Consider the following 27,294-nt stretch of genomic DNA (forward strand, 5'->3'; position numbering starts at 1 on the left):
CGTACTGCTGAGAACACGGAGGACATTTAGGGAACGGCTACAACAGGCAGCCATATACGACACATGTGGAGACCAGCTAAGTTTCCTGTCAAATGTAAAACCTAAAAATTTTGTTGTCTCCATGAATGGGAGAGCAACGGGACCGAGATGTAAGGACAGTGGGAGAAACTCTTTGTAGCGCCAGAAGTTAATACAGACTGTCTCCTCGGCAGAAAAAAGGAAGCCATTGGCGACACTCCAGGAGTAAAGACAGTCAAGACAACGCTGAAGACAGCGCTCCAGGAAGAATGTAGGCTGCGCACTGCAGTAGATGGTAAAATCGTCCACAAAACAGGAGCCTGATACATCAGCTGGGAGGCAATCCATTATTGGATTGATCGCTATGGCGAAGAGAGCGACGCTCAAAACTGAGCCCTGTGGCACCCCATTCTCCTGGTGAAAGGCGTCGGACAGGACAGAACCCAGACGTACCCTGAACTTTCAATCCATTAAAAATGCACGAATAAAAAGAAGGAGGCAACCACGAAGGCCCCATATGTATGCATGGTGCGGAGAATGCCCGCCCTCCAACAGGTGTTGTAAGATTTCTCCAAATCAAAGAACACTGCCACTGTCTGGCACTTCCACAAGAATTTATTCATAATGAAGGTCAACAAGGTACCCAGATGGTCAACAGCAGAGCGCGTCAACGAAATCCACATTGTACATTGATAAGTAGGTGTCGAGATTTGAGCAGCCAAACCAAACGAGAGTCAACCATTCGTTTCATCACCTTACAGACACAGCTAGTAAGGGAAATGGGTCGATAACTGGAAGGCAAGTGCTTGTCCTTCCCCGGCTTAGGAATCAGGATAACAATAGATTCACACCAGCATGTGGGAACATGACCCTCAAGGGTAACGATGAGCGGAGCTCGAAACCTCTGCAAAAAATCGGCCGAAGGCATTGGAGACATCCTCAGGGGCAACAAGGACGTCATTCGCAACCGTCAAGCCAGAAACTGGTGAGTGGACCTTAGTGCCAGATAGCCGGCGCAGGCTACACCAGACAACAGAAGGAGTAAAACTGTTGAAGGAGCTTGTGAAAGCAGCCCAGCTGGCTTTCTTGCTTTCTTCAATAACACAACACTGCACACGTAATCGTTTATAATTAATACAATTTGCCATCGTAGGGTGGCGTTTAAAGGTGCGTAAAGCACATCGATGAGCACGTAGAGCGTCTCTACATGCTGCGGTCCACCAAGGGACCGGTACGCGATATGGAGAAGAGTAGTATGAGAGATGGAATATTCAGCAGCAGTGAGAATGACTGCCGTGAGGTGTGCGACCTAACTATCGCAGCTTGTGAAGTTTTGATCCTGAAATGTCGCCCTGGAAGAGAAGAGCCCCCAGTCTGCTTTGGAGACGTTCCAACTAGTTGAGCATGGAGATGTGGTATGATGCAGGAGATAGATAACACAAGGAAGTGGTCGCTCGAATACATATCAGAAAGAGCGTACCACTCAAACCGACATGCAAGTTGGGTAGTACATATAGAGGTCTAAATGGAAATAGGTGTGAGTTGTGTCTGAAAGAAAAGTAGGGGCGCTAGTATTGAGGCAGACAAGATTGAGGTGGTTGAAAAGGTCTGCTAACAGGGAGCCTCTCAGGCAGGATGCTGGAGAGCCCCAAAGGGGATGGTGGGCATTGAAGTCTCCAGTCAACAAAAATGGTGCAGGTAGCTGGGCAATAATTGCATCATGTCTGCCCTAGTAACGGCAGATGACGATGGAATGTAAACAGTACAAATGGAAAATGTGAAAGTGGGGAGAGTAATTTGGACGCCAACTGCCTGCAGATCGGTGTGCAATGTGACGGGATCGTAGTAGATATCATCCCAGACCAGCAACATAACCCCTCCATGAGCTGGAATACCTGCCACGCACAAAGGTATAGTGTGCCAAGTCAATACGATCGCAGGGGCGTAGCTTTGTTTCCTGGAGAGCTACTACAAGCAGACAGTGCGAGCGTAGCAGCAACTTTAAGTCCTCTCGGTTGGAGCGAATGCCACGAATATTCCAATGAAGTTGTGCCATTGTGAGAAGAAAAAGGAGAAGGAGAAGCAAGACGGGGTCACCTCAAAGGCCGCTGAGGGCCTGGCTTCGAGCGAGCACTGCTGCCGCTATCAGTATGCGGAGAGTCATCGTCCATTTTTTCAATAGGTTCGTCGGCCACCATGTTAAGATTGTCGGGAGGGGGAGCTTCCTCCGCCAGTGAACGGCCAGATATTCGGCTACCAGCAGTGCGGCCAGGTGAAACGCATGACGGCCTGGGGCGGCAACCGCTGGGTGGCACAGGAGAAGAAACGCGCCGTGGAGGAGAAGGAGAACTTTTCTTCCAATGAGCCTTCTTGGAAGGTTGTTTAGTCGAAGTACTGGTCGATGGCTGGGAGTTCATGGTATATAAGAAGTTTTCACGGGACGGTTCCTTCTTGAAGGCCCGTGCATCTGACTTCTGAGTCTTAGTTGTGGCAGAAGCTGATGAAGGTGCTTGTGTCTTAGGGGTGATGGGAGGAAGAGAAGACGTTGACCGGGCGATCTTAGCACTGGCCAAACGGACGACCGTAGCGCTAAAGGTCAGATCGCACGTGTTGTGTTGGCAGAAGAGCGAACACCGTGTTACTAGAGGAGGCCGAAATGCACGCGTTTTTAGCTCACACAGGCAGACGTGAGGAGGGAAGAACTATACTGACATGAGGTCTGGAACATGACAAGGAATGAGAATTCAGAAAGCGGACGTAATTAGTGTGATACTTAACTTTAATCCATTAATGATGAACGTCTCTCTTGGCAGTACATGATTCACAATATTATCTGTTCGGGACACATAGTAACTGAATATGGCGCCTTGCTAGGTCGTAGCAAATGGCGTAGCTGAAGGCTATGCTAAACTGTCGTCTCGGCAAATGAGAACGTATGTAGACAGTGAACCATCGCTAGCAAAGTCGGCTGTACAACTGGGGCGAGTCCTAGGGAGTCTCTCTAGACTAGACCTGCTGTGTGGCGGTGCTCGGTCTGCAATCACTGATAGTGGCGACACGCGGGTCTGACATATACTAACGGACCGCGGCCGATTTAAAGGCTACCACCTAGCAAGTGTGGTGTCTGGCGGTGACACCACAGCATGTCTGCGTCGATACCTCCTTGGTAGGCCGAGGAGAGGCAAGGATGGCACTGTATTTCCCCGCTGGGAGCAGTGTGGGCTTCCTACTAGCAAAATGCTTGTGAGCAGCCGAGGTGGACACTTTCTCTTTGACCCGAATTTTCTGTATACAGCGTTCATCCTTGCAGATGGGACAGTTGTGAGAGGACACTGCATGGTCACCCTGACAGTTCAGTTCATGCAATGAGGAGACGGAGGTGACAATCACCCTCATGGGTGTCCCTGCCACAAGTGACGCATTTAGCCCCATTAGAGCAAGACTGGCGGGTGTGGTTAAAACGCTGACACTGGTAGCAGCGCTTAGGTGTCGGGACATAGGAGCGAACAGAAATAACCTCATAGCCCGCTTTGAGGCACGACGGCAGCTGAACACTATCAAGGTCAAGAAAAGTGTCCGGGTCGGTACAAGGTCATTGTCTACCTTTTTCATGACCCTATGGACAGCCGTCACGCCCTGCTCAGCGAGGAAAGACTGAATCTCCTCGTCAGTCAATCCGTTGAGTGATCTAGTATATACCACACCACGCGACGAATTCAAAGTGTGGTGAGTCTCCACCTGGACAGGGAACGTGTACAGGAGTGTGACCCGAAGGAGTTTTTGTGCCTGAAAGGCTCTCTCAGTTTCCAACAACAATGTACCATTACGCATCTTGGTACAAGGCTTGACAGGTCCGGCTATGGCATCTATGCCCTTCTGAATAATGGAAGGGTTGACAGATGAAAAATCCTTTCTGTCCTCAGATCTTGAAACTATGAGGAACTTTGGGGCAGGTGGTAGTACTTTTGTCATTGGTAGCTGGTCAAGTTTCCGTTTTTGGGCAGAAGTCGAGAGAGAAGAAGAGAAATCCATTGTGGATGAATCCCCCATGATTGCCAGCATCTCTGATGGCGTGCTCCTTCCTTGTGGGGACCCTCTCAGAGGGCGCTCCCGCCTTAGGTGAATGTTTACATCTCAGGTCACACCTCCTGAGAAATGGGCAGAGGGACCAATCGGCATGGTCGGAAGGTGTCAGCTCGGGCAAGCACGGGCCCTACTTGTCTGCACAGGGTGGGGAATTACGCTTTACCCCGTCACTGACTATGCACGTGAATGCGTGGGTCGGCCTTCAGGCACACACAGGGAGGAAAGAAGAATAGCAAAAAAAAGGGAGAGAGGGAGAGAAAGAACAGACTGTCTCAAACGGCGAGGCGGAGACCATAGGGTGGACAAGAAGGCAAGGAGAAGAAGGCAAGGTAAAAAGTTAGGAAGACAGTGAGAGAGGGAGAAAGACAATGAAAGGAAACAAACAAAGGAAGGAAGAAACTAGAATAAGTGAAAAACCAAAATGACCACAAATGTAAGTCGTTGAACCATCCATCTCTGGATGCAAGCGCCAACTACCCCCTTGAGGGGGAGGGACTCCTTGTAGTCGCCTCTGACGACCACAGGGGGGTCTACACAATGCTGGTGACTACTTTGGAAGACAGCAACAGGTGCAAACATGTAACTCTTTTGTATCAGTTGTGAATAAATAGTTGCCAATACTTATGTTCCAACCCTTGTATAATTGTTACTATTCATCTTTTGTTGTGACTTGTTCTTCTTCTTTTAGGTTCCAAGGCCAGTGTCTTTCCTTATAAATGCCTTTTTACTTACTAAAGTGCGGTGAGCACTATGTTGTGTTTCCTGACACTCTAGGTGTTCATTTCCCCCCCCCCCCCCCCCAAGAGAGTTTAGCACTGAATTTTGCTTACTTTCCTCTATCCGTGTGTGTGTGAAATCATGGGTGTTGTTTGTTTTTCATATGGTAAGGTCCGGAAATTTAGTGTGTTGTCTCTTTCTGTTTCTAATGTGAAGTGAATTTATGGGTGTAAGTTGTTTATTTCCTTGTGTGGCAGTTCTATATGTGTGTGTGGTTCATCAATCAGGAATATTATGTCATCGACATATCGGTACCAGTATACAACTTTGTATTTTTTTGTTCTTATTATGTGTATGAAGATCCTGTTCTCTAGGTTGTTTATAAATATGTTGGCTAGAAGGCCACCAATCGGTGATCCCATTAGCAGCCCTTCATGTTAGGAATAAAGTCTTTTTTGAACATAAAGTAATTTTGCTCTGGTATGGTCTTGAGTATGGTTTCTATTTCATTAATGTGGGAGATTTGTGTGTTTACTTGTTGTTTTAGTCTTTGTACGGTGTGTGTCTATGTTCGTGAATCTCTCTACTAGCTGCATTGAGTTCTCTAGGTTTCTGTTGTTTTCAAAAGTGTATATGTTCTTTAGTAATGTGTGTGTATGTTGGGCTAGGTAGTGTGATGGAGCATTTCTGAAGCTGATGAATAGTCTTAAAGGGATATGTTCTATGTGCACCTTTGATAGAGATTTTATGGTGTACGTCTTTGGATCTTTTGTGTCATTCGTTTTATCTGGCCTTTTGAGAAGGTACTTTTGATGTTTTTTAGTGTTTGTTCCTCTGAAAGCTTGCTGCTGGGTCACTGGTCAGTTTGGTGACATTGTTGTCATTCAGAAACACTAATGTTTTAACTATGTATTCCTTTATCTGCCCTTGTTACTATGGAATTGTTTAGTTTTAATTTTTGTTTTAGCTTGTTGACTGTGGTTTTCTCACTAGAAATTATGGTGGATTTGTGTGTTTTGATTATCTGTGTTATTTCTGCAACAACTAATTCCCTGGTTATGTTTGCATTAAAATTTGATGCGCCCAGTCTTTCTTGCTCTTTTAGAACATGTTCAGATTCTGTTAGACAGATAGCAGAGGCAAATGATTACAAGTCCCACATGATAAGAAAATAAACCAACAAATTTGTAAACAGACAAGGAATGAAAGTACAAGACACACACAAAACCTTACACAACACAGATCAACACAATATACAAACACTGACCACATGCAAGACACAACAGTAGTACAACAACACACATACAAAAAAAAGGGGCACATACTCACCGACAATAACAAAATTGTCCATAGAATAGGCAATATATTGAAGAAACAGGGACTTCAAATAGGATACAGGATAGACACCATAACACACACAAAAAACAGAACACAGGAGACATCCACAGATTTTTTTTTTGCGCAAAACATCTAAGGTCATAAGTGCAAAGTATAGAACCATAGAATGCTGGGACTGCGAGGGTAAAAAAACAGTTTTGAGGTCCAATACAGAAAGGAAGAAAAAACAAATCTAAAATGTCAAGACGTTGCAAAAGAGTATCTAAAAGACGTTGACAAAACACCGGAGTCACCGGGTAGAAATCAAATCTCTTTTGTCATATTACTACTATTTTAAAATGCGAGCCACAGCTCGCACATCATTCACTAAAATGTCCGGGAAAGCGGGCGGCAGCCCAGCCCTGAGACGTAAGCAGCTAAAACAAGGGCAGAGGATCAGGAAATGTCTGACTGTTAATGGTTGGCTACAGAAAGGACAGCTGGATGCAGGGTCACCACTCAACAAGTGGCGGTGATTAAAGCGGCAGTGCCCTATTCACAACCGAGCTAACATTACTTCCTCACGGCGAGATGGCCGGGAGGAAGTCGACCAGGCTGTTGGGAGAGGTTTGACTTCTCTGAGTTTGTTCCCATGAAGGGAGCACCAATGGTCATGCAAAGTGACGTGATATGCCAATAGAAAAAATTACGAATATCTTGCGAGGGAACAGAGTAAGAGGCGGGCCGACCGAGATGGACTGCGGCCCTGGCTGCAGCATCAGCAGTATCATTCCCAGACACACCAACATGGCCAGGAATCCACATGAACATCACTTGGGCTCCTCCATCCGGGAACAAATGGAGGCAGTCCTGGATATGTCAAACGATGGGGTGGACTTGATCTGGATCATCCACTCTGAAGGGTACTGACGGAGTCAGAGCAGATCACACAGCGAGTGAGCTGATGCCTCTGGACGTAGTGAACAGCCTGAGAGAGGGCAAAAAGCTCTGCGGTAAAAATTGTGCACTAGTCGAGAAGCCGGTGTTGAAAGTTATCACCCCTGACGACAAAAGCACAGCCAACATCATGGGCAAACTTGGAAGCATCAGTGTACAAGAATATGCTATCGGCAAGTTGTGAGTGAAGTTTGAGAAATTTGCAGCGATAGATCAGCTCCGGAGTTGAATCTTTTGGGAACGAGCTGAGGTCTAAATAAACACAAATGTGCGCCTGAAGCCAAGGTGGTGAAGGGCTCTCACCCATTCGAAAAGTGGCAGGAAGTGTGAACTGCAGCTGCTGAAGCAGGTGATGAAAGTTGACGCTGGGAGGCTGCAGATAAGAAATGTACGTCTCACATTGGGGGTCAAAAATGTCATAAAAAAAGGGTCAAAGGTTGGGTGGCCTGACATGGAAGAAAGCCAACATGCGTACCTACTGAGTAGGATGTTGCACCGGTGTGACAGTGGTAGTTCACCGGCTTCTGCATATTGGCTCTTACTTGGGCTAGTACGGAAGGCACCAGTGGCGAGACTGATCCCCAAATTGTGGATTGTATTTAGACGGCGTTAAGATAGACAGCTGTACAGAGTAGTAGACAATGCATCCATAATCCAACTGGGAGTGGACAAGAAATCAATAGAGGTGGAGGAGGACATTCCAGTCAGCTCCCCAAGAGGTACCACTCAATACACAAAGGACATTGAGGGACCGGGTGTAGCATGCAGCGAGGTAGGACACATGGGGAGACCATCTGAGTTTCCTATCAAACATAAGCCCTAAGAACTTCGTTGCATCCACAAATGGGAGAGCATTTTGGCCCAGTCGTAAGGACGGTGGAAGAAACACCTCGTACCGCCAGAAGTTGACGCATAACGCAAACTGATTTGGTAGCAGAAAAGCGGAAACCATTTGTGACACTCCACTAATAGAGATGTTCCAGACAATGTTGAAGACAGCATTGCAGGAGACACGTCAGCTGGGAGCTGCAATAAACAGCAAAGTCGTCAACGAAAAGAGAGCTGGAAATGCCAGCTGGAAGGCAGTTCATAATTTGGTTGATGGCTATGGCGAACAGGATGACACTCAGTACGGAGTCCTGCGGCACCCCGTTCTCCTGTGAAAAGGTGTGGGATAAGGAGGAACCCACACGTACCAGGAAAACTCGGTCTGTTAAAAATTCCTGGATGACAGTGGGAAGCCAACCGCGAAGGCCTCATGTGTGCATAGTACGTAGAATGCCTGTCCACCTACAGGTACCATAGGCTTTCTCCAAATCAAAAAACACAGCCACTGTTTGACGCTTCTGCAGAAAATTATTCATGATGAACGTTGACGAGATGATCAACCGCTGAGCAGCGCTTTTAGAACCCACACTGAGCATTAGTGAGAAGACAGCGTGACTTCAGCCACCACACTAATCAACCATTGATCATGCGTTCCATCACCTTACAAACGCTGCTGGTGAGGGAAATTAGGCGATAGCTGGAAGGAAGAGATTTATCTTTACCTTGCTTAGGTAGGGGAACAATTGTAGCTTCACGCCAAAGCATGGGAAATACACCATCAGTCCAAATACGGTTGTAGGTATCGAGGAGGAAGCATTTTTCCGCAGGAGGAAGAACCTGCAGCATAAGGACATGAACTGTATCGGACCCAGGAGCAGAAGACCTGGATGAGGAGAGAGCGTGCTCGAGCTCCCTCATATTAAAAGGAGTATTGTAGCATTCTCGATTCAAAGAGAGAAAAGAGACTGCACAAGCCTCCTCCACCTGTTTTCGAGGAAGGAAGGCAGGATGCTAGTGGGTGGAGCTTGAAATCTCCTCAAAGTACCTGTCCAAAGCGTTGAAAACACCTACAGGGTCGACTATGACATTTCCCGCCACAGTCAGATCAGGGATCGGGGAGTGGGCGTTAGTCCCAGAAAGCCGGCGCAGGCCACCCAAATGAGGGAGGACAGAGTAAAACTGTTGGACGAGCTAGTGAAGGAAACCCAGCATGCTTTCTTGCTTTCCTTGATAGTGCGACGGCAATGCGCACATAGTTGCTTGTAGCCGATGCAGTTCGTTAACTTAGGATGATGGTGAAAGACACAAAGTGCATGTCTTCGGGCACAAATCACATTGCCACACTCCACAGTCCACCAAGGGACCGGGACCCAACAAGGAGAAGTAGTAGTACGAGGGATAGAGGATTCAGCAACTGAGAGAATAACGTCCACGAGCTACTCGATCTGATCATCACAGCTGGGAAACGGTTGTTCATTAAAGACTGCCAAGGAGGAACAGAGCCTCCAGTCAGCAAGAGAGAATTTCCAATGAGCGAGCTGCTGTGGTGGGGTATGACAGTTCAGGCAAGTCACAAAAGAGAAGTGGTCACTTGAGTAAGTATAGAAAAGAGCACACTGCTCGAGACGGCGAGAGAGCTGGGCAGATCAGATCGAGATGTCTATGTGGGAATAAGTGTGGGTGGAATCAGAGAGAAATGTGGCTTCGCTGGTGTTAAGGCACAAAATTAAGATGATTAAGAAGATCCGCCAAAAGAGAACCTCTTGGGCAGGCAACAGGTGAGCCCCAAAGAGGATGATGAGCATTGGTGTCACTGAGGAGCAGAAAGGGTGGAGGAAGCTGAGCAACAAACTGCGTCAGGTCTCCCTTAGTGACAGCAGAAGACTAAGGGATATAAATGGTGCAGAGGGAAAAGGTAAATTCAGGATGGAAAACACGGGCAGCAACTGCTTGCAGGTGGGTGTGCAAGGGGATAGAATGATAACAAACATCATCTCGTAGAAGCACCACGACCCTACCATGAGCAGGAAGCCCTGCCGTAAGGGGAAGGTCATCCATAGTGAAGTAAAATGGGAAAGAGCAAAATGGTCTTGACGATGTAGCATGGTTTCTTGGAGACAGACTACTAGTGGACATTGTGATTGGAGGAGCACCTGGAGGTCCGCCCTGTTAGACTGAAAGTCACAGTATTCCATTGTAAAAGGGCCAAAAATTTAGGAACACTGGAGAATGAATAAGAAACACTAACCGCGACGGCCACTTAGGGCAAGCCACCGAGGGAGGATGGCCACTGGAATCCACAGGTGTAGGATCATTGTCCATCAACTCAGCGGTATCAATGGAGCTTCCCCGGCGTCGGTCTGCTGAAAAGGAACTGAACTGTAAGTCACAAGTTTGTGTAGCCATGTTTTTTTGTGGGATGGGCAGAGGCTAACATGGTGCTGTAGCTTCCAGCTGAAGGGACATTTGGTTTACGGTTCGCCGACAGTTTCCGGCAACAGGAAAAGGTACCTTTTCCTTCACCCTTATCTCCTGAACAGCCCACTTGTCCCAATTGACAGTACAAGAACAAGAAGAAACAGCATGTTCTCCATTACAATTGACGCAGCGGGAGGAAGGAGGTGGACAGGTGCTCTCGTGTGCATCCCTGCTACAAGTGACACATTTGGCTGTGTTTTTACATGATGTGCCAGTATGATCGAACTGGTGGCATTTGTAACACCTCAACGGATTGGGAATGTAAGGATGCACAGAGATGACTTCATAGCCTGCCTTTATCTTGGTAGGAAGAGTCAACCGATTGAAAGTCAGGAATGACGTGTGAGTGGACACCAAATCAGCAGCTTCCTTCTTCATAACTCGATAAACAGCAGTAACGTCCTGATATGATAGATAATTAGTTATTTTGTCCTCTGTCAAACCATCCAAGAGCTGGGTGTAGATAACACCATGGGATGAGTTAAGTGTCCTGTGAGCCTCCACTTTTATAGGATATTCGTGGAGGATTTGGGCCTTGAGTAGTTTCTGGGCCTGGAGAGCACTATCAATTTCCAAAAGCAGAGTTCCATTGCGGAGATGAGAGCATGACTTCACAGGGCCGGCGATACCATCCACACCTTTCTGTATAACAAGGGGGTAAACAGTAGCAAAAGTCTGGTTTTCGTCTAAAAGTGAGAATATTAGATATCAAGGTATAACAGGAAGAGACATTGAGGCAGGAGCCTCATTCCACTTTCTTTTATGTGAAACATTCGGAGAAACAGAAGGAAAATCAGTCATTGGGAATAAGTCCCCCATGACTGCCAGTGTCTCCGATGGTGCGCTCCTTCCAGCCAGGGGCCCTCCAAAGGGGAGCCCCCCCACCTTAGGTGATTGTCCACACCTTAGGTCCCACCTCCCGAATGGCAGATGGAGGCACCAATCACCAGAGGAGGAAGGTAACAGCTCAGGCAATCACCCCTCCCTAGGCCTGGCCTGTACCAGGGTTATTTGTGGGCCCTACATGCCAACCCGGGGCTGGGAATTACCTGTTACCCAGTCTCCTGCTACGCGTCAAATGTGTGGGTGGCCATCACGCAGACACAGGGAGGAGAAGAAAAGATAAGAAGGAAAGAAAGAAAAAAAGAATGGCCTCAAATGCCGCAGCGGAGGAAAAAGAGAGCGGAACAGGGAAAGAGCGGAACAGGGAAAGAGCAGTGCAGGGAAAGAGCAGTGCAGGGAAAGAGCAGTGCAAGAGAGAATATTCCTACAAGCAAACCAATGCAAATGGGCTTCAAGAGCCCATGGAGGCAAGAGACATCTCCCCAAGAGAGAGGAAAAGGGCAGGTGAAGAGGAGACAAGCAGCACAGAAAGAGAACTGGTGCTGCGAGGGCTGGGGCCCTGTGGTCACCAAGCACGTACTCACCAAAGAGCGGTAAGCCCCTTGGGGGAACATGCAACACCTGTCAATCAGTCTACATAGGAAAAACATTTAGGAACTTTAAAACAAGATACTCAGAACACCTCAGAGCACTAAAAAGTAACAACATCCATATAACATTTGCTGACCACCTAATAAGTAACAGCATCCATAACACATTTGTTGATCACCTATAAGGCCCTAACCACCACCCAACTACAACAACACCCCCCCCCCCCCCCCCATACACACACACACACACACAGACAGACAGACAGGAAAGTAAACAAAATTCAAATTCAGCGCCAAACTCTCTTGAGGAAAAAATGAACGCTGAGTGTGTTAGGAAACACAGCAACATAGTGCTCACCACGCTTTACCTAAAAGAAGGACCAGTCACAACAAAACATGAGTAGTAACAATTATATATGCAAAACAATTTTGACATGCCACAACACGTTTCTTAACGATCAAGAGATGTGTTAACTCGCTGATAAAATTTACATGTAAATCGTTTGGTTTGCAGGTGACAAGCTATTGATGCAGGACACCATACAGCTGGTCCTGCAAAACCATATAATGTAAAATTATGGTAAGAAACAAAATGAACAAAAACTTTCTTTAGGCCTCACTCTGTTAAAGCAGCTATAACCTAAAATACTTTCACTTTTTATAGTTGCAATAAACCAAAACCCACTGATGATGGCACAGAGGTGCTGCGATGTGTTTGGTTAAAAAGAAAAAACAGTGTGTTTGCAAAAAGGTGGAACCCATACCCTATAATTTAACTGGAAATGTGGAAAGAAAGAACAAGAGCTTAAAAAAAAAAAAAAAAAAAAAAAAAAAAAAAAAAAAAAAAAAAGAAGAAGAAGAAGAAGAAGAAGAAGAAGAAGAAGAAGAAGAAGGTTTGAGAGAATTTCAACAATGATAGTGAGTGAATAAGCATTATAGTCTCACATGGTGTGGATGATGGAGTTTTTCTCTCTGCAGAAGAAGAAATGTGTTCCCTGAACCAGTCAACTATAGAGTTCAGGAAGAAATAATGGTCAGTCAAATCACAAGGTTTATGCAATAAGAAAGCACAGGAAATTTATTGAATCTGTTGGAGATTACTCCAAAACAAAAATGACCACACTCTCCATGTATAAAATTGACCTTCAGGAGAAAACGGACCAAAAGCAGCTTGGGGAACTTGCCATGGATTATTAAAAATATGAACTCAGCTGCTGAATCGTGTGCAACTTAGAATGAAAAGGTGCAAGTAGTACTAACAGTTATCTCACTGTCCCTTCCAAAGGAATTATTTTGAATTTGTATTTAGCCAGGCTTCAGTTTTCTCTGCAGCAGCACTGAGAGAGTACACTGTTCATTTGTTTATTATACTGTGACCTTGCATGTGCATGTAGTTTAGGTTTCAATGATCTTTAGTAAGGGTAGGAACTGAGAATGCTGTATTCAGATGTGAGCTGAACTGATGACCCTTCACTCACAGCTACAGGCTTGCTTCGGTCACACAGCTTGAGGTTGCTGCCAGTGGGCATCACTATGGTGGATTGGATGTGGGGACCTGAGGGATGTCTAGCAGATCCCACATGTATCCCAATTGGTCTGCTACCATGGTTGGTCCAGTTACTGCCCACATTGACATTGACGCTCACCCTTGGTTGAGTGGTAGATCGTGTTAATGTGTGGCAGGCACTGGAAGACATTCCAGGGGACTGATTGAAAGACCTCCTAAGTTTGTTGGTCAAACAGGTTTCAGGTACTATGCGTGGCTGATAGAGCTCCTGAGCCAGATGCAGTTTCTTGGTCTGTTTCATAGGAAGCCACTTGGCCAGCAAGATATAGGCATTACTGGTAGTTCAGAGCTCCAATGTTACGTGGTCGGAAGTTACTGTCAGAAGTAGCTTATTTTGTAGTGAAATTGAAGTACATAGTTGCTGCAAGTTAGTATGGATAGGGGTTTACTCATCAACTGGAATAAATTAACGATTGGTTTCTTTTACTGACTCTCTGACACAAATAATACAGTTGCTGAAGAGTTCAAGGGATATTTTAGTCTCATTTGAAACAGGTACCCAATTCATACAATTATAGTTGAAGTTTAAGCCAATATACGTCAATATTTGGGGCGAGGTGGGGTAAACAAAGTTTAAATTGGTGGTAAGCATAACATGACCAAAATATTACTAAATGTATTCTTTAAAAATTGTTTTGAGCAATCAGTTCATCAGCCCACACTATGTGTAAATAGGCTGTGGTAACATACCACACCTCATGGCAACAAACAGTCCTGAGCAAATAGAGTGTCTCATGACGAATACAGGAGTTAGTGACTGGAGCATTGTTGTAGTGAGGCTAAACACCATAATGTCCAACTCTGTCAAAAATAGGCCAAATTCTAAATCTATTTAAATAGTATTAACTACGGCTGAGAGATTCATGTCAAATAATATAATAAAAGACTGAAGAGATTGGAATCATCAATGCTTCTACTTGATTCATATTCATTTGCGTAATTCCATGGGGATGATACACCAGCGACAACACAATCAATACCATCACAGTGTGATAGCAATGGTAGTGTTACCAATGACAGAGCCACTTAACCGGAGGTACTAAACACAGTTTTCCAAAATTCCTTCACCAAAGATGATGCAGTAAATTTCAATCATGAACTGCCAATATGAGTAACTTAATAGTACATGCCCTTGGTGCAGAGAAGAAACTTAAACCACTGAATGAAGAGTAATCTTCCGGACCAGACTGTAAACCAAATACGTTCCTTTTAGAGCATGCTGACAAAATAGCTCCATATTTAACATATACAACTGCTTGCTTCTCAAAACACCCCTACCTATGGACTGAAAAGTTGCACAGGTAAACCAGTAGACAAGAAATAAAATAGCAGTACTCACAAAAAGTGGTGCAATCAACATTTTAAAACTATATATATGGTGAAATATACCCAAAAACAAAGATGATGCGACTCACCAAATGAAAGTGCTGGCAGGTCGACAGGCACACAAACAAACACAAACATACACACAAAATTCAAGCTTTCGCAACAAACTGTTGCCTCATCAGGAAAGAGGGAGAGGTTAAGATCCCAGATATCACACACTGCAGCCATTCACCCTAGTGGACCCTCGTTTGTGAGTAATTGATGAAAAAAATCAGAATTTTCTGTGAGACTTAATGGCATTAAAAAAGTTGCACCATGTAGTCTGGTTGAGTGCTATAATGGACATGATAATTGCATCACATGCAAGAGATTGTGAGTTCAAATCTTAATAGGTGCACTAAATTCTCTTTTACTTTTAAATTTTTATCAAAATTACTTCAATCACTCTTTTTATTCAATAAATTGGTTTAAATGTAATTTTTTTTATTTCTATTTCTTTGTTGCATCATTTTAACCAGCGTATGAACTATTTCATTTTTTTCTTGTATCATCCTTTTTCCAATCAGATTTTTTGTGAATATGAATTTAATGAAAGTTATCTATTATAATATTAAGTTATTTGAAAATTCCTACCTATCAGTTAAAAAACAAAAGACGAAAGAATCTATATTTGTGCAATGGTACAAAAAGTATATTTTTGTTACCAGATGTGCAATTTTTTTTTATTTTTGCACGGTAATCATTATAAATACACTTAAAACGTAACCTTAATACGTATTGCACTATGGACAAAATAATGCAGATGAAAATTTAAATGAAGGGTTTATAAGCAAAACAAAAGTCAAGCAAAATGAGAAATACATGTAAGGAACATAATAATGCGGGGAAAAAACAGGGTGATAAAACAAAATAAATTAAATCAAAATTAATACAAAAAATTAATTAAAACACATGAATAAAGATTTCAGATGGAGAAAGAATAATAAAAAAAAATGACAGCAAATGAACAAGTTGATATTATGATTAAAATTATGTTACAAAGGAATGGAATTAAAAAATTACATTTAAATTAAATAATTGAATAAAAATGATGATCAAAGTCATTTTGATAAAAAAGCTTATTGCACCAGACAAGATTCGAACACGTCATCTCCTGCTTGCCAAGCTGTTATCCTATCCACTATGCCATGCAACCATACTATATAATTCAACTTTTTTAATGCTATTTTGAGTGTCATACAAAATTCTGGACATTTTTCCATTAATTATTTGCAAACAAAGGCCCATCATGGTGAAAGACTGCAGTGTGGTACTGGGGATCTTAACCTACATCACTGTATGGATAGTTTCAAAAGTCTACTACACTGCTGTGGATCTCTCCTTGTCAGCTGAATTACAGATCTTCATCACCATCATCAATTTGCAGTAACATTTTACCTGGTTTCATTCATACATAGATTATCATCAGACCGTAATGTTTCTATTGGTAATGCACAGAATTGATATCTGGAGCTGGTGTAAGTGCAAGAAGCACTTGTCATAGAAAGTTCAAAGTACACCAGTGGCAACACACAATCAACATCTTCACTGTGCAATAGTAACGTTACTGATGACAGAGCTGCTACAGTGGGGTACCAAATATGGTTTTTCAAAATTCCTTCACCAGAGAAGAAGCAGTAAACATTCCAGTATGAGCAGTTGACAACAGATGATTCTTGCACTTACACTGGCTCCACACTTTGTATCCAAGCATCATCAATGGACACATTACTGGTCTGATGACGGTCTATGTACAACAAACTGGTTACCATACCATACCATACCACAAAAATAAAAACTATTTCCAATATGGAATGTTTGTTTTTCTTATATTACAATACAAGATCACTGACGTTCCAATTATGAGTACAAAATTTATGAAATAATCTGAAGACGACAATCTGTTAACACACAGCAAAAATTCAGAAAATAGTTTTCTTGTGAAAAATAAGGCGGCCTTTATTCACATGAAGTAATGAGTGCTATTGAAAGAAAATCTCAAGTGGATTCAGATAAAGAGGAATTATCAATAGGCCCTATAAGACAACGGCTTTGACCTGTGATGTGAGAAACATGCGACAAATGCCATAAACAAGACGACTACAATGTGGTATCAATAGTGTGTTTTTCAAATGGGCTAAGCTAGACATTAGTCTGTCACCACAACCAGGCTCTTTTTAGTTTCCCATTTAGTGGCTTGACCAACTCAAAACCAAAGTGTTACATCTAATCCGGACCTCGGGCACAGCTACAATCTGTCACCACAACTAGGTTCTTTTGCTTTCACATTTGCTGGCTTCACCAACTAATAACGAAACTGTAAATACACCCATCAAAATGTGACATCATAGCAATATCCAAGGAACTGTTATAGGCCCTCCACTATTTCTAATCTATATAACCGATCTGGGAGACAATGTGAAGAGCCTTCTCATTCTGTTTGCAGATGATGCTGATAATTTACTGTCAAATAAAGTCATCAGAAGATAATACAAACTACAAAATGATTTAGACAAGATATTAGTTTGGTGTGAAAAGTGACAACTGATACTGAACAATAAAATGTTTAGGTCCTACATGTGAGTACTAAAAAGAATCTGTTAAATTTCAGTTACACAATAAAAAAATACAAATCTAATGATTGCTGACTCAACCAATTACCTAGGGATGACAATTATGAACAGTTTAAACTATAACTATTACACAGAAAATGTTATGGGGGAAGGTAAGCCAAATGCTGTGTTTTAGGGGCAGAATACTTAAAAGATGCATCATATCTACACTCCTGGAAATGGGAAAAAAAAACACATTGACACCGGTGTGTCAGACCCACCATACTTGCTCCGGACACTGCGAGAGGGCTGTACAAGCAATGATCACACGCACGGCACAGCGGACACATCAGAAACCGCGGTTTTGGCCGTCGAATGGCACTAGCTGCGCAGCATTTGTGCACCGCCGCCGTCAGTGTCAGCCAGTTTGCCGTGGCATACCGAGCTCCATCGCAGTCTTTAACACTGGTAGCATGCCGCGACAGCGTGGACGTGAACCGTATGTGCAGTTGACGGACTTTGAGCGAGGGCGTATAGTGGGCATGCGGGAGGCCGGGTGGACGTACCGCCAAATTGCTCAACACGTGGGGCGTGAGGTCTCCACAGTACATCGATGTTGTCGCCAGTGGTCGGCGGAAGGTGCACGTGCCCGGCGACCTGGGACCGGACCGCAGCAACGCACGGATGCACGCCAAGACCGTAGGATCCTATGCAGTGCCATAGGGGACCACACCGCCACTTCCCAGCAAATTAGGGACACTGTTGCTCCTGGGGTATCGGCGAGGACCATTCGCAACCGTCTCCATGAAGCTGGGCTACGGTCCCGCACACCGTTAGGCCGCCTTCCGCTCACGCCCCAACATCGTGCAGCCCGCCTCCAGTGGTGTCGCGACAGGCGTGAATGGAGGGACGAATGGAGACGTGTCGTCTTCAGCGATGAGAGTCGTTTCTGCCTTGGTGCCAATGATGGTCGTATGCGTGTTTGGCGCCGTGCAGGTGAGCGCCACAATCAGGACTGCATACGACCGAGGCACACAGGGCCAACACCCGGCATCATGGTGTGGGGAGCGATCTCCTACACTGGCCGTACACCACTGGTGATCGTCGAGGGGACACTGAATAGTGCACGGTACATCCAAACCGTCATCGAACCCATCGTTCTACCATTCCTAGATCGGCAAGGGAACTTGCTGTTCCAACAGGATAATGCACGTCCGCATGTATCCCGTGCCACCCAACGTGCTCTAGAAGGTGTAAGTCAACTACCCTGGCCAGCAAGATCTCCGGATCTGTCCCTCATTGAGCATGTTTGGGACTGGATGAAGCGTCGTCTCACGTGGTCTGCACGTCCAGCACGAACGCTGATCCAACTGAGGCGCCAAGTGGAAATGGCATGGCAAGCCGTTCCACAGGACTACATCCAGCATCTCTACGATCGTCTCCATGGGAGAATAGCAGCCTGCATTGCTGCGAAAGGTGGATATACACTGTACTAGTGCCAACATTGTGCATGCTCTGTTGCCTGTGTCTATGTGCCTGTGGTTCTGTCAGTGTGATCATGTGATGTATCTGACCCCAGGAATGTGTCAATAAAGTTTCCCCTTCCTGGGACAATGAATTCACGGTGTTCTTATTTCAATTTCCAGGAGTGTATTTAAGAGACTGCCCAGAGTACACTTGTCAGTCTTCTACTGCAGTACTGCTGCACAGTGTGGGATCATTAATGAAAGAGATTGACTGATGACACTGAAGAAGTTCAAAGAAGGCAGCTAATTTAGTATTATTGTGAAACAGAGGAGAATGTTATGGATACAATATGTGAGCTGGGTGCCAATCATTAAAACAAAGGAGTTTTACGTTGCAGTGAGACCATTTCACAAAATTTAAATCACCAACCTTCTCCCCTAAACGTGAAAATATTTTGTTGACGCTCACCTAAATAGGGAGAAACCACCATAATAGCAAATAAAGAGAAATAAGAGCTTGCATGGCAAAATTTAGATGTACATGCTACTTGACAGTGGAATGGTCGAGAACTAGTCAAAGTGCTGCTGGGAACCTTTTGCCAATCATTAATCATGAACTGGAGAGTACTGATGATTTAAATGTAAGTGAATCACATTCCATTGGCAACAAAATATACGTTGGACAATGGAAAACATGTGAAGATTGTAATAGGAGTGTTTGGAAAACCGGACCATGATTACGAACATCCTGTGAACAAAGCATATGTGCAAATCGCAACATCATCTGGAAGATGAATGGAACTGTTCTTGCCAGGATGTCAAAACCGACAAAATCATCAAAGCAGTTGCAGCAGAAAATGTGGTGAAAGTAAAAGGGCACCTGACCTGAAGCATTCAAGAAACTTTTGTGTTGTATAAGAAAGAACTATCAACATGTGAATGCTGTTCTCAAACACATAATTCGTAAGCACCTGGAAATCACCCTGACTACCGTAAACGATTGACAGCTGCTGCGAATCGGTGTTTTGGAAGAACTCCTGAGAGTCGTGTACCTGTGATAACTGTACCAGAGGTACCTCAAGTACTATCCTCTCCTGCATACAAAGAGCTTTGCTGTTTCTTTTCATTCTCTATGTACACACTACTGACACCTAATAGTGACTCCACATTCACGAACGTGACAAAAATGCCTATACCTATTCACTAAAAAATTGATTGCTTGGAGAAAAATGGCCTAGTAGGCTAACATGAACCCTTATTAATACATATTTGTATGCATCTGGTTCAATAAATTAAAAGGAAGATAGGAAACATGTTTATCCATTTTACATTACAGAAAATAACAGACTCTGGACACGAAAACGTCTACAAGCTAACTTACTTTTCCAATTTTCATTCGCTAATGTATTATGGTATCATGTCTTAGGGTATCGTAACTCCACTAAGGAAAAAAAAGGGGTTTGTTGCATGCCCGCTCAAGCTTTGGTACGCAAGCATAAAAAAGAAATCATCACATATAATAATTCATTAATTGTACCAAATTCCACAGCGGATCGCACAATAATAACTGCTGACTTTTCTGCACGCTTCCACCATAAATAATTATGACTGAGATATAACTGTTTCATAGCACCTACTGTATTGTTTGGACACGATAAGAAAACAACTCTTCTTGTGAAAAGACAAAAATAGTATCATGCACGGGTTAATTCACTCGTTCACATATCGTGTGTCATACATCACGTCGGGAAGAAGATCCTTGAGGGCACATGACGAGTCAAACGTTTCCTGTCAACATACATAAATGTATGAAGATAATACGTACACATTTTTACGTTTGTTTGCGGCGAGTGGTGAGATGCAAAACTGTAGTTTTTCCAGGTGCTCAGATCGAATAATTCAAGTTTGATATGAATTAAAATGAAAACTCAAATTAAAGTATCAGGGCAGGAATACTATTATTCAAATCATTAACCTCAATGTTTTCAGTTTTCACAACCAGCCTAAGAATTCACACTTCACACAAACCAGAGATAACATGAAACGATTCGTACATGTAGCCTCTTATAATATCCTTGGAACCGGGAGGCAGTTTGAGAATAGGTTGTTATTGATTTTGTTGTTGTGAGGGGTGGTTGTGAGTGAGCTCGAAACGTTAGTGTGAGTTTGTGTGGTTAGTAGTAGGCAAATCGTTATGGCTGTGAACGAGGGAATGGAGAAATGTGAAATTGAAGTTGTTAATCCATCCATTTTAAGTAAAATTGAAAGGTAAGACGCCATTTCGTTTGATTAGAGTTACGAGAAGTTACACGAACACTTTCAAACTCGTTACCTCCACAATAAAGAGAATCCACAATATTAAAAGTTGTTAGCAAAATTACTTCGGGGATCATTTTTGCTCCATGTTCGCGGATCTCATTTCGCAGTTTTTGTTCTGTTTGAAACGTGTAGTAAATTACAAGTAGAAAAAAAAAACAGTGAAATGATATTTGACCCTATAAATAATTAATGCTATGCACAGAATTACATTACTGGAAAAATTAATCTGTTACACTTTTTGCCGTTGCTATTATCTTTCTTCATTCTTGCAAGTCTACATATTCCATAAATCGAGGACTTACTGATCTTAACATTTGGTAAGTGGATTTTATTGTGTCATTGAACTTACTAATAGCAAATGTCTGCTTCGTTCTGTAAGGTAATGATGATAAGATGTATGACTTTTTTGGGTCCCTTAGGAATTTTTAGTAACTTTAATGATCCAGCCCGTAATTTAGCAGCTACAGGACCAGACTCTTGTCAGTTTCATTGGAAAGAACGTTTCAGAATTGGCAAAGAAAACAGAACAGAGAATATATTGTTGGTATTTTGTTACGGCAGTACTTTTTCATTTAAATGCACAGTTTTGGACACACAGATTTCGGTTGTTGGCAAGATGCACTTTCCAGTCTTTCACTGCCATAGTGAGGATGAAGGTATTGTGGTTAGATGTCCCCGTATCTGTAGGCTACTAAGTACGTGTATGTCTGATGTTTCCATATGAGGAAAAAAATGGGAAATACGGAAGCGTCCGATTCCACCCGACTGCTTCGATCCATGACGTCACAAATATGGCGGAAACGACCATATACTAAGACTCCAATATGGCGCCCATGACGTCTTAACGTAAACATGCCAACAAGCGCGAAAATACGTTGAAAAACCAACACATACACGTTCCACAAAAAACCTAATGAAACCACTGTACAAGCGTGGGAAATTGGGGTTTTTGGTTGGGGACAAAGTAAATATAAACAAATTTAGATACACACCACCATACCAAACCACACAAAACGACGAAAAAGACCGACAACACAAAACTCCCCAAATTCCACTAAACATAATATCCTCTGGAATCGGACACTTCCCTTCACCTAATAACCTTAACAGCATCTGCCGATCCCGCAAATTGGAATCGGACACTTCCCTCGACCTATATAGCACAACAGCAACTCCAGATACCAGAACACCCACAGCCACAACCACCCATTTGAATCAAACATTTCCCTTCACCCACAAAGGTCAACCAGCGACCCCCAATACCAAAAAACCCACAGATATGACCAGAAATTGGAATATAAAACTTTCCTTCAACTACATACCTACGAACCAACACGATACCATATCACCAATACAACAAACCACACAACTCAACACCACCCTACCAGCCACAACACACAACAAATACACTAAAAACAAGAAAAATAAAAACTTACCACAACAAAGTTGCGCCTCAACCAAGGTCAGCCACACACACACACACACACACACACACACACACACACACACACACACACACACACACCAACGAAACGAAAAAAATACACAACCAAAAGAAAGACCCAACCCATCCACACCCCTCAACACAACCTCCCCCCTCATCCCAAAATAAAATATCCATAAACAAAAAACAAACACAAAATAAACAAATCTCTGTCACACACTACAGCTCAACAAAAACTGCAACGAAATAGATCTTCCACAACTAAATCACAAACCAACACCCTCCCCCCCCCCTCCCCCTTCTGAGCCGCAGTTACCCACCCAAACTAACCACCTTCGTCCTGTACCTCTTGCTGATAGCCCTTAAAAAAAAACAATAGCCCTCAGGGACGCTCTTCCGCCTTCAGTACTCATTGCCTACTTGCAGTGGCTGATATTTGTCCCCTATAGATTGGGCACCAAAAACTGCTGCTCAACTGTGCAATACACATTTGCTGCTTCCCTGAGCATCTGAACTACTGTGCCCTTTTTCCTGGTAGAGAGAGATCTACCCCCCCCCCCCCCCCCCCACCCACAACAGAGACCAAGGTCTGAGTCATGATCCCTGGTCACATTGGATTCCCAGGGAATGAACATGCTGACTGGTTGGTAAAGTTGGTTACCAGGGTGCCGACTTTTTGAGATGGAGGTACCAGAACTGGATCTCTGGTCGACTTTAGGCTGACAGTTGTTGTAGGCTTGGAATGCAAATTGATGTGCTCTGGTTTCTCCAAATAAACTGATAAACTGACCCTCTCAAAGGAGACCATGACCATGTGGCAGTCTTCCCTCTGTGCTTCTGACAGGGATTTACTGTCCTCTGTTGGCTTCACATTGACCACATTTGGCTAACCCATGGTCACATCCTCAGATGTGAGGATCCACCCCACTGTCTCACAGTGGCCCACGTCATACTGGACTGCCTTAATTTAGTTGTCTTATGGTGAAACCTTAAACTTGTTGTTACAATGACTGAAAAATGGGTTTAGTAATTTGGACACTGTTTACTGTAAATAATGTAGCTGACAGGTACACATTTGCGTTTCATCGTAGTTTGTTTTGGTCTTCAGTCCTGAGGCTGGTTTGATGCAGCTCTCCATGCTACTCTATTCTGTGCAAGCCTCATCATCTCCCAGTACCTACCGCAGCCTACATCCTTCTGCATCTGCTTAGTGTATTCATCTCTTGGTCTCCCTCTACGATTTTTACCCTCCACGCTGCCCTCCAATACTAAATTGGTGATCCCTTGATGCCTCAGAACATGTCCTACCAACCGATCCCTTCTTCTGGTCAAGTTGTGCCACAAACTTCTCTTCTCCCCAATCCTATTCAATACTTCCTCATTAGTTATGTGATCTACCCATCTAATCTTCAGAATTCTTCTGTAGCACCACGTTTCGAAAGCTTCTATTCTCTTCTTGTCCAAACTATTTATTGTCCATGTTTCACTTCCATACATGGCTACACCCCATACAAATACTTTCAGAAATGATTTCCTGACACTTAAATCTATACTCGATGTTAACAAATTTCTCTTCTTCAGAAACGCTTTCCTTCCCATTGCCAGTCTACATTTTATATCCTCTCTACTTCGACCATCATCAGTTATTTTGCTCCCCAAATAGCACAACTCCTTTACAACTTTAAGTGTCTCATTCCCTAATCTAATTCCCTCAGCATCACCCCACTTAATTCGACTACATTCCATTATCCTTGTTTTGCTTTTGTTGATGTTCATCTTATATCCTCCTTTCAAGACACTGTCCATTCCGTTCAACTGCTCTTCCAAGTCCTTTGCTGTCGCTGACAGAATTACAATGTCATCGGCGAACCTTAAAGTTTTTATTTCTTCTCCATGGATTTTAATACCTACTCCGAATTTTTCTTTTGTTTCCTTCACTGTTTGCTCAATATATAGATTGAATAACATCGGGGAGAGGCTACAGCCCTGTCTCACTCCCTTCCCAACCACTGCTTCACTTTCATGCCCCTCAATTCTTATAACTGCCATCTGGTTTCTGTACAAATTGTAAATAGCCTTTCGCTCCCTGTATTTTCCCCTGACACCTTCAGAATTTGAAAGAGAGTGTTCCAGTCAACATTGTCAAAAGCTTTCTCTAAGTCTATAAATGCTAGAAACGTAGGTTTGCCTTTCCTTAATCTAGCTTATAAGATGAGTCGTAGGGTCAGTATTGCCTCACGTGTTCCAACATTTCTACGGAATCCAAACTGATCTTCCCCGAGGTCGGCTTCTACTAGTTTTTCCATTTGTCTGTAAAGAATTCGCGTTAGTATTTTGCAGCCGTGACTTATTAAACTGATAGTTCGGTAATTTTCACATCTGTCAACACCTGCATTCTTTGGGATTGGAATTATTATATTCTTCTTGAAGTCTGAGGGACTTTCACCTGTTTCATACATCTTGCTCACCAGATGGTAGAGTTTTGTCAGGACTGGCTCTCCCAAGGCTGTCAATAGTTCCAATGGAATGTTGTCTACTCCGGGGGCCTTGTTTCGACTCAGGTCTTTCAGTGCTCTGTCAAACTCTTCACGCAGTATCGTATCTCCCATTTCATCTTCATCTACATCCTCTTCCATTTCCATAATATTGTCCTCAAGTACATCGCCCTTGTATAGACCTTCTATATACTCCTTCCACCTTTCTGCTTTCCTTCTTTGTTTAGAACTGGGTTTCCATCTGAGCTCTTGATGTTCATGCAAGTGGCTCTGTTTTCCCTAAAGGTCTTTTTAATCTTCCTGTAGGCAGTATGTATCTTACCCCTAGTGAGATAAGCCTCTGCATCCTTACATTTGTCCTCTAGCCATCCCTGCTTGGCCATTTTGCACTTCCTGTCGATTTCATTTTTGAGACGTTTGTATTCCTTTTTGCCTGCTTCATTTACTGCATTTTTATATTTTCTCCTTTTATCAATTAAATTCAGTATATCTTCTGTTACCCAAGGATTTCTACTAGCCCTCGTCTTTTTACCTACTTGATCCTCTGCTGCATTCACTACTTCGTCCCTCAAAGCTACCCATTCTTCTTCTACTGTATTTCTTTCCCCCATTCCTGTCAATTGTTCCCTTATAAACACTGTACAACCTCTGGTTCTTTCAGTTTATCCAGGTCCCATCTCCTTAAATTCCTACCTTTTTGCAGTTTCTTCATATAACCCCACATATACATATTTAATATGGCCAGTGCACTGTGGTTTATCTTCCCGTTAGCCTCATTAGTAGTTTGCAGGCGAACATCCACATACTGCTACAATAGTTTACTGTTGTACGTCTACGAGCAGTAAAAGCCTAACCATACAGTTCAGTGTTTCAAATAAACTGAACAGTCACTGTCATTGCTTTAACACATGGCCTATTCGTGTAACACTTATTTCACTGTTAAGTTGATGCATTGTTGTTGTTCTAATCAATACAGGTTCCTCGTCTGAAACTCGGCCGTGGACTGACTATCTCAAGACCAAAAATCAGGCCCTTATATATCATTGCAATAATAGGTGCTGAAACTACAAATTGTTTGAAGTTTAATTTACAGAAATAACTATTAAAACTGAACTCATTCGATTAACTGAATACATCAAAAAATTGGTTCTTTTTAACAGTTCCTTCTACTATAAGAGTTAGTCCGAATTATTTGTTTAAATCATGAAATTAACAAATATAAGTATGCAAACAATACTTTTGACAAAACTGTTAATTACTTTGGAATTAATGAAGGGCTGGTTTTGCTAACATGTTTACGAATAGAGCCAAATAGATACTTTAAGATTACTAGTATTTCGTCTTCCACATGTTTAAAGTTAGTACAGAATTTATATTTGTTATTTGTCAACAATAGAATTTGTTACGAAACAATTACTGATTTCATCCTATAACAAAAGATACTAACTAGGAATGGTTGAAATAAATTAGAAAATCAATTACACACGTAGAACTAAGCACGAAATTAGATCTGGTGTTGTATTCTTTAAAACTTAGAGCCAATCTTTTCCTTTTATGAAAATGCAGATTATACTCACATATGTTAATGTTAATTAGTTAAAAAAATGTGTCTTAAGGAGGCAGATGGCAAAACAAGAGAGGAAATAAAAATATCCCAGCTTCCTTCATCACAGCTTGAATGTTAGGAGGGGTGCCCCATTGTTTGCTCCAACCCGAGGTGCCATTGGCCGCCCTGGCTCTTTGGTCCGACCTGGCTCCTGACGTTCCCAACATTTTTAATTCTTCTTATTCTTTTACATCAGTCATTAGTTGACAGATTGTTCTCTTTCCTGAGATTTTATTTTGTTCGCGTAGCTAGTTTTCTCACGATCAGGTACAATAGAGTCCACTGGGATTTGTATTTCGTGTACTTGCTCTCTGGGGCTATTCCTGCTTTGATACACAAATGATTAAGGGATTTATAACCTCATAGTTTGGTCCTTTTAACCCCATGCCTCCATCTTTCCATTTGTCCAAAGGATGTGTGACAGACCCTTCCCCCCCCCCCCCCCCCCCCCCCCCCCCCCCTGATAGTTTGTTGTCACTCTTATCGATGGCTCATGGGATGAAGATCAAACAGGCTAATCCTTTACGTGCCCCAAGACCAGCAAACAACACTTCCTGCCTAGTGGATGCAACATGTTTTGCGAGGAATTAGTAGCAATTGTACGTGGCCTTCACAATAACATGAGACTTTTGCAATCTACAGTGGC

At 43.2% G+C, this 27,294-nt stretch overlaps 2 protein-coding genes across 9 annotated transcripts in view; one reads left to right on the forward strand and one right to left on the reverse strand.

Moving 5' to 3' along the window:
• Positions 1 to 20,813, reverse strand: part of LOC126162518 (E3 ubiquitin-protein ligase Hakai) — a 64,392-nt gene extending 43,579 nt beyond the window's left edge. The window contains exon 1 of one of the 4 annotated variants that reach the window (XM_049919088.1): positions 20,322 to 20,551. The gene's annotated coding sequence lies outside the window, so the exon portion shown is untranslated. Of the gene's footprint in view, positions 1 to 20,165; positions 20,294 to 20,321; positions 20,567 to 20,609 lie in introns of those variants that run through there. The other 3 variants (XM_049919089.1, XM_049919087.1, XM_049919086.1) reach the window with 3 other exon arrangements.
• Positions 20,814 to 20,863: 50 nt separating this feature from the next.
• Positions 20,864 to 27,294, forward strand: part of LOC126162517 (zinc finger protein ubi-d4) — a 255,780-nt gene continuing 249,349 nt past the window's right edge. For all 5 annotated transcript variants that reach the window (XM_049919081.1, XM_049919082.1, XM_049919084.1 and 2 more), the window contains exon 1: positions 20,864 to 21,052. In XM_049919081.1, the coding sequence (XP_049775038.1) occupies positions 20,979 to 21,052 (74 nt within the window). In that variant the 5' untranslated portion in view covers positions 20,864 to 20,978. The remainder of the gene's footprint in view (positions 21,053 to 27,294) is intronic.

This window comes from Schistocerca cancellata, chromosome 2 (genome assembly GCF_023864275.1).
Source record: "Schistocerca cancellata isolate TAMUIC-IGC-003103 chromosome 2, iqSchCanc2.1, whole genome shotgun sequence".
In the NCBI taxonomy this organism is placed as follows: Eukaryota; Metazoa; Arthropoda; class Insecta; order Orthoptera; family Acrididae; genus Schistocerca; species Schistocerca cancellata.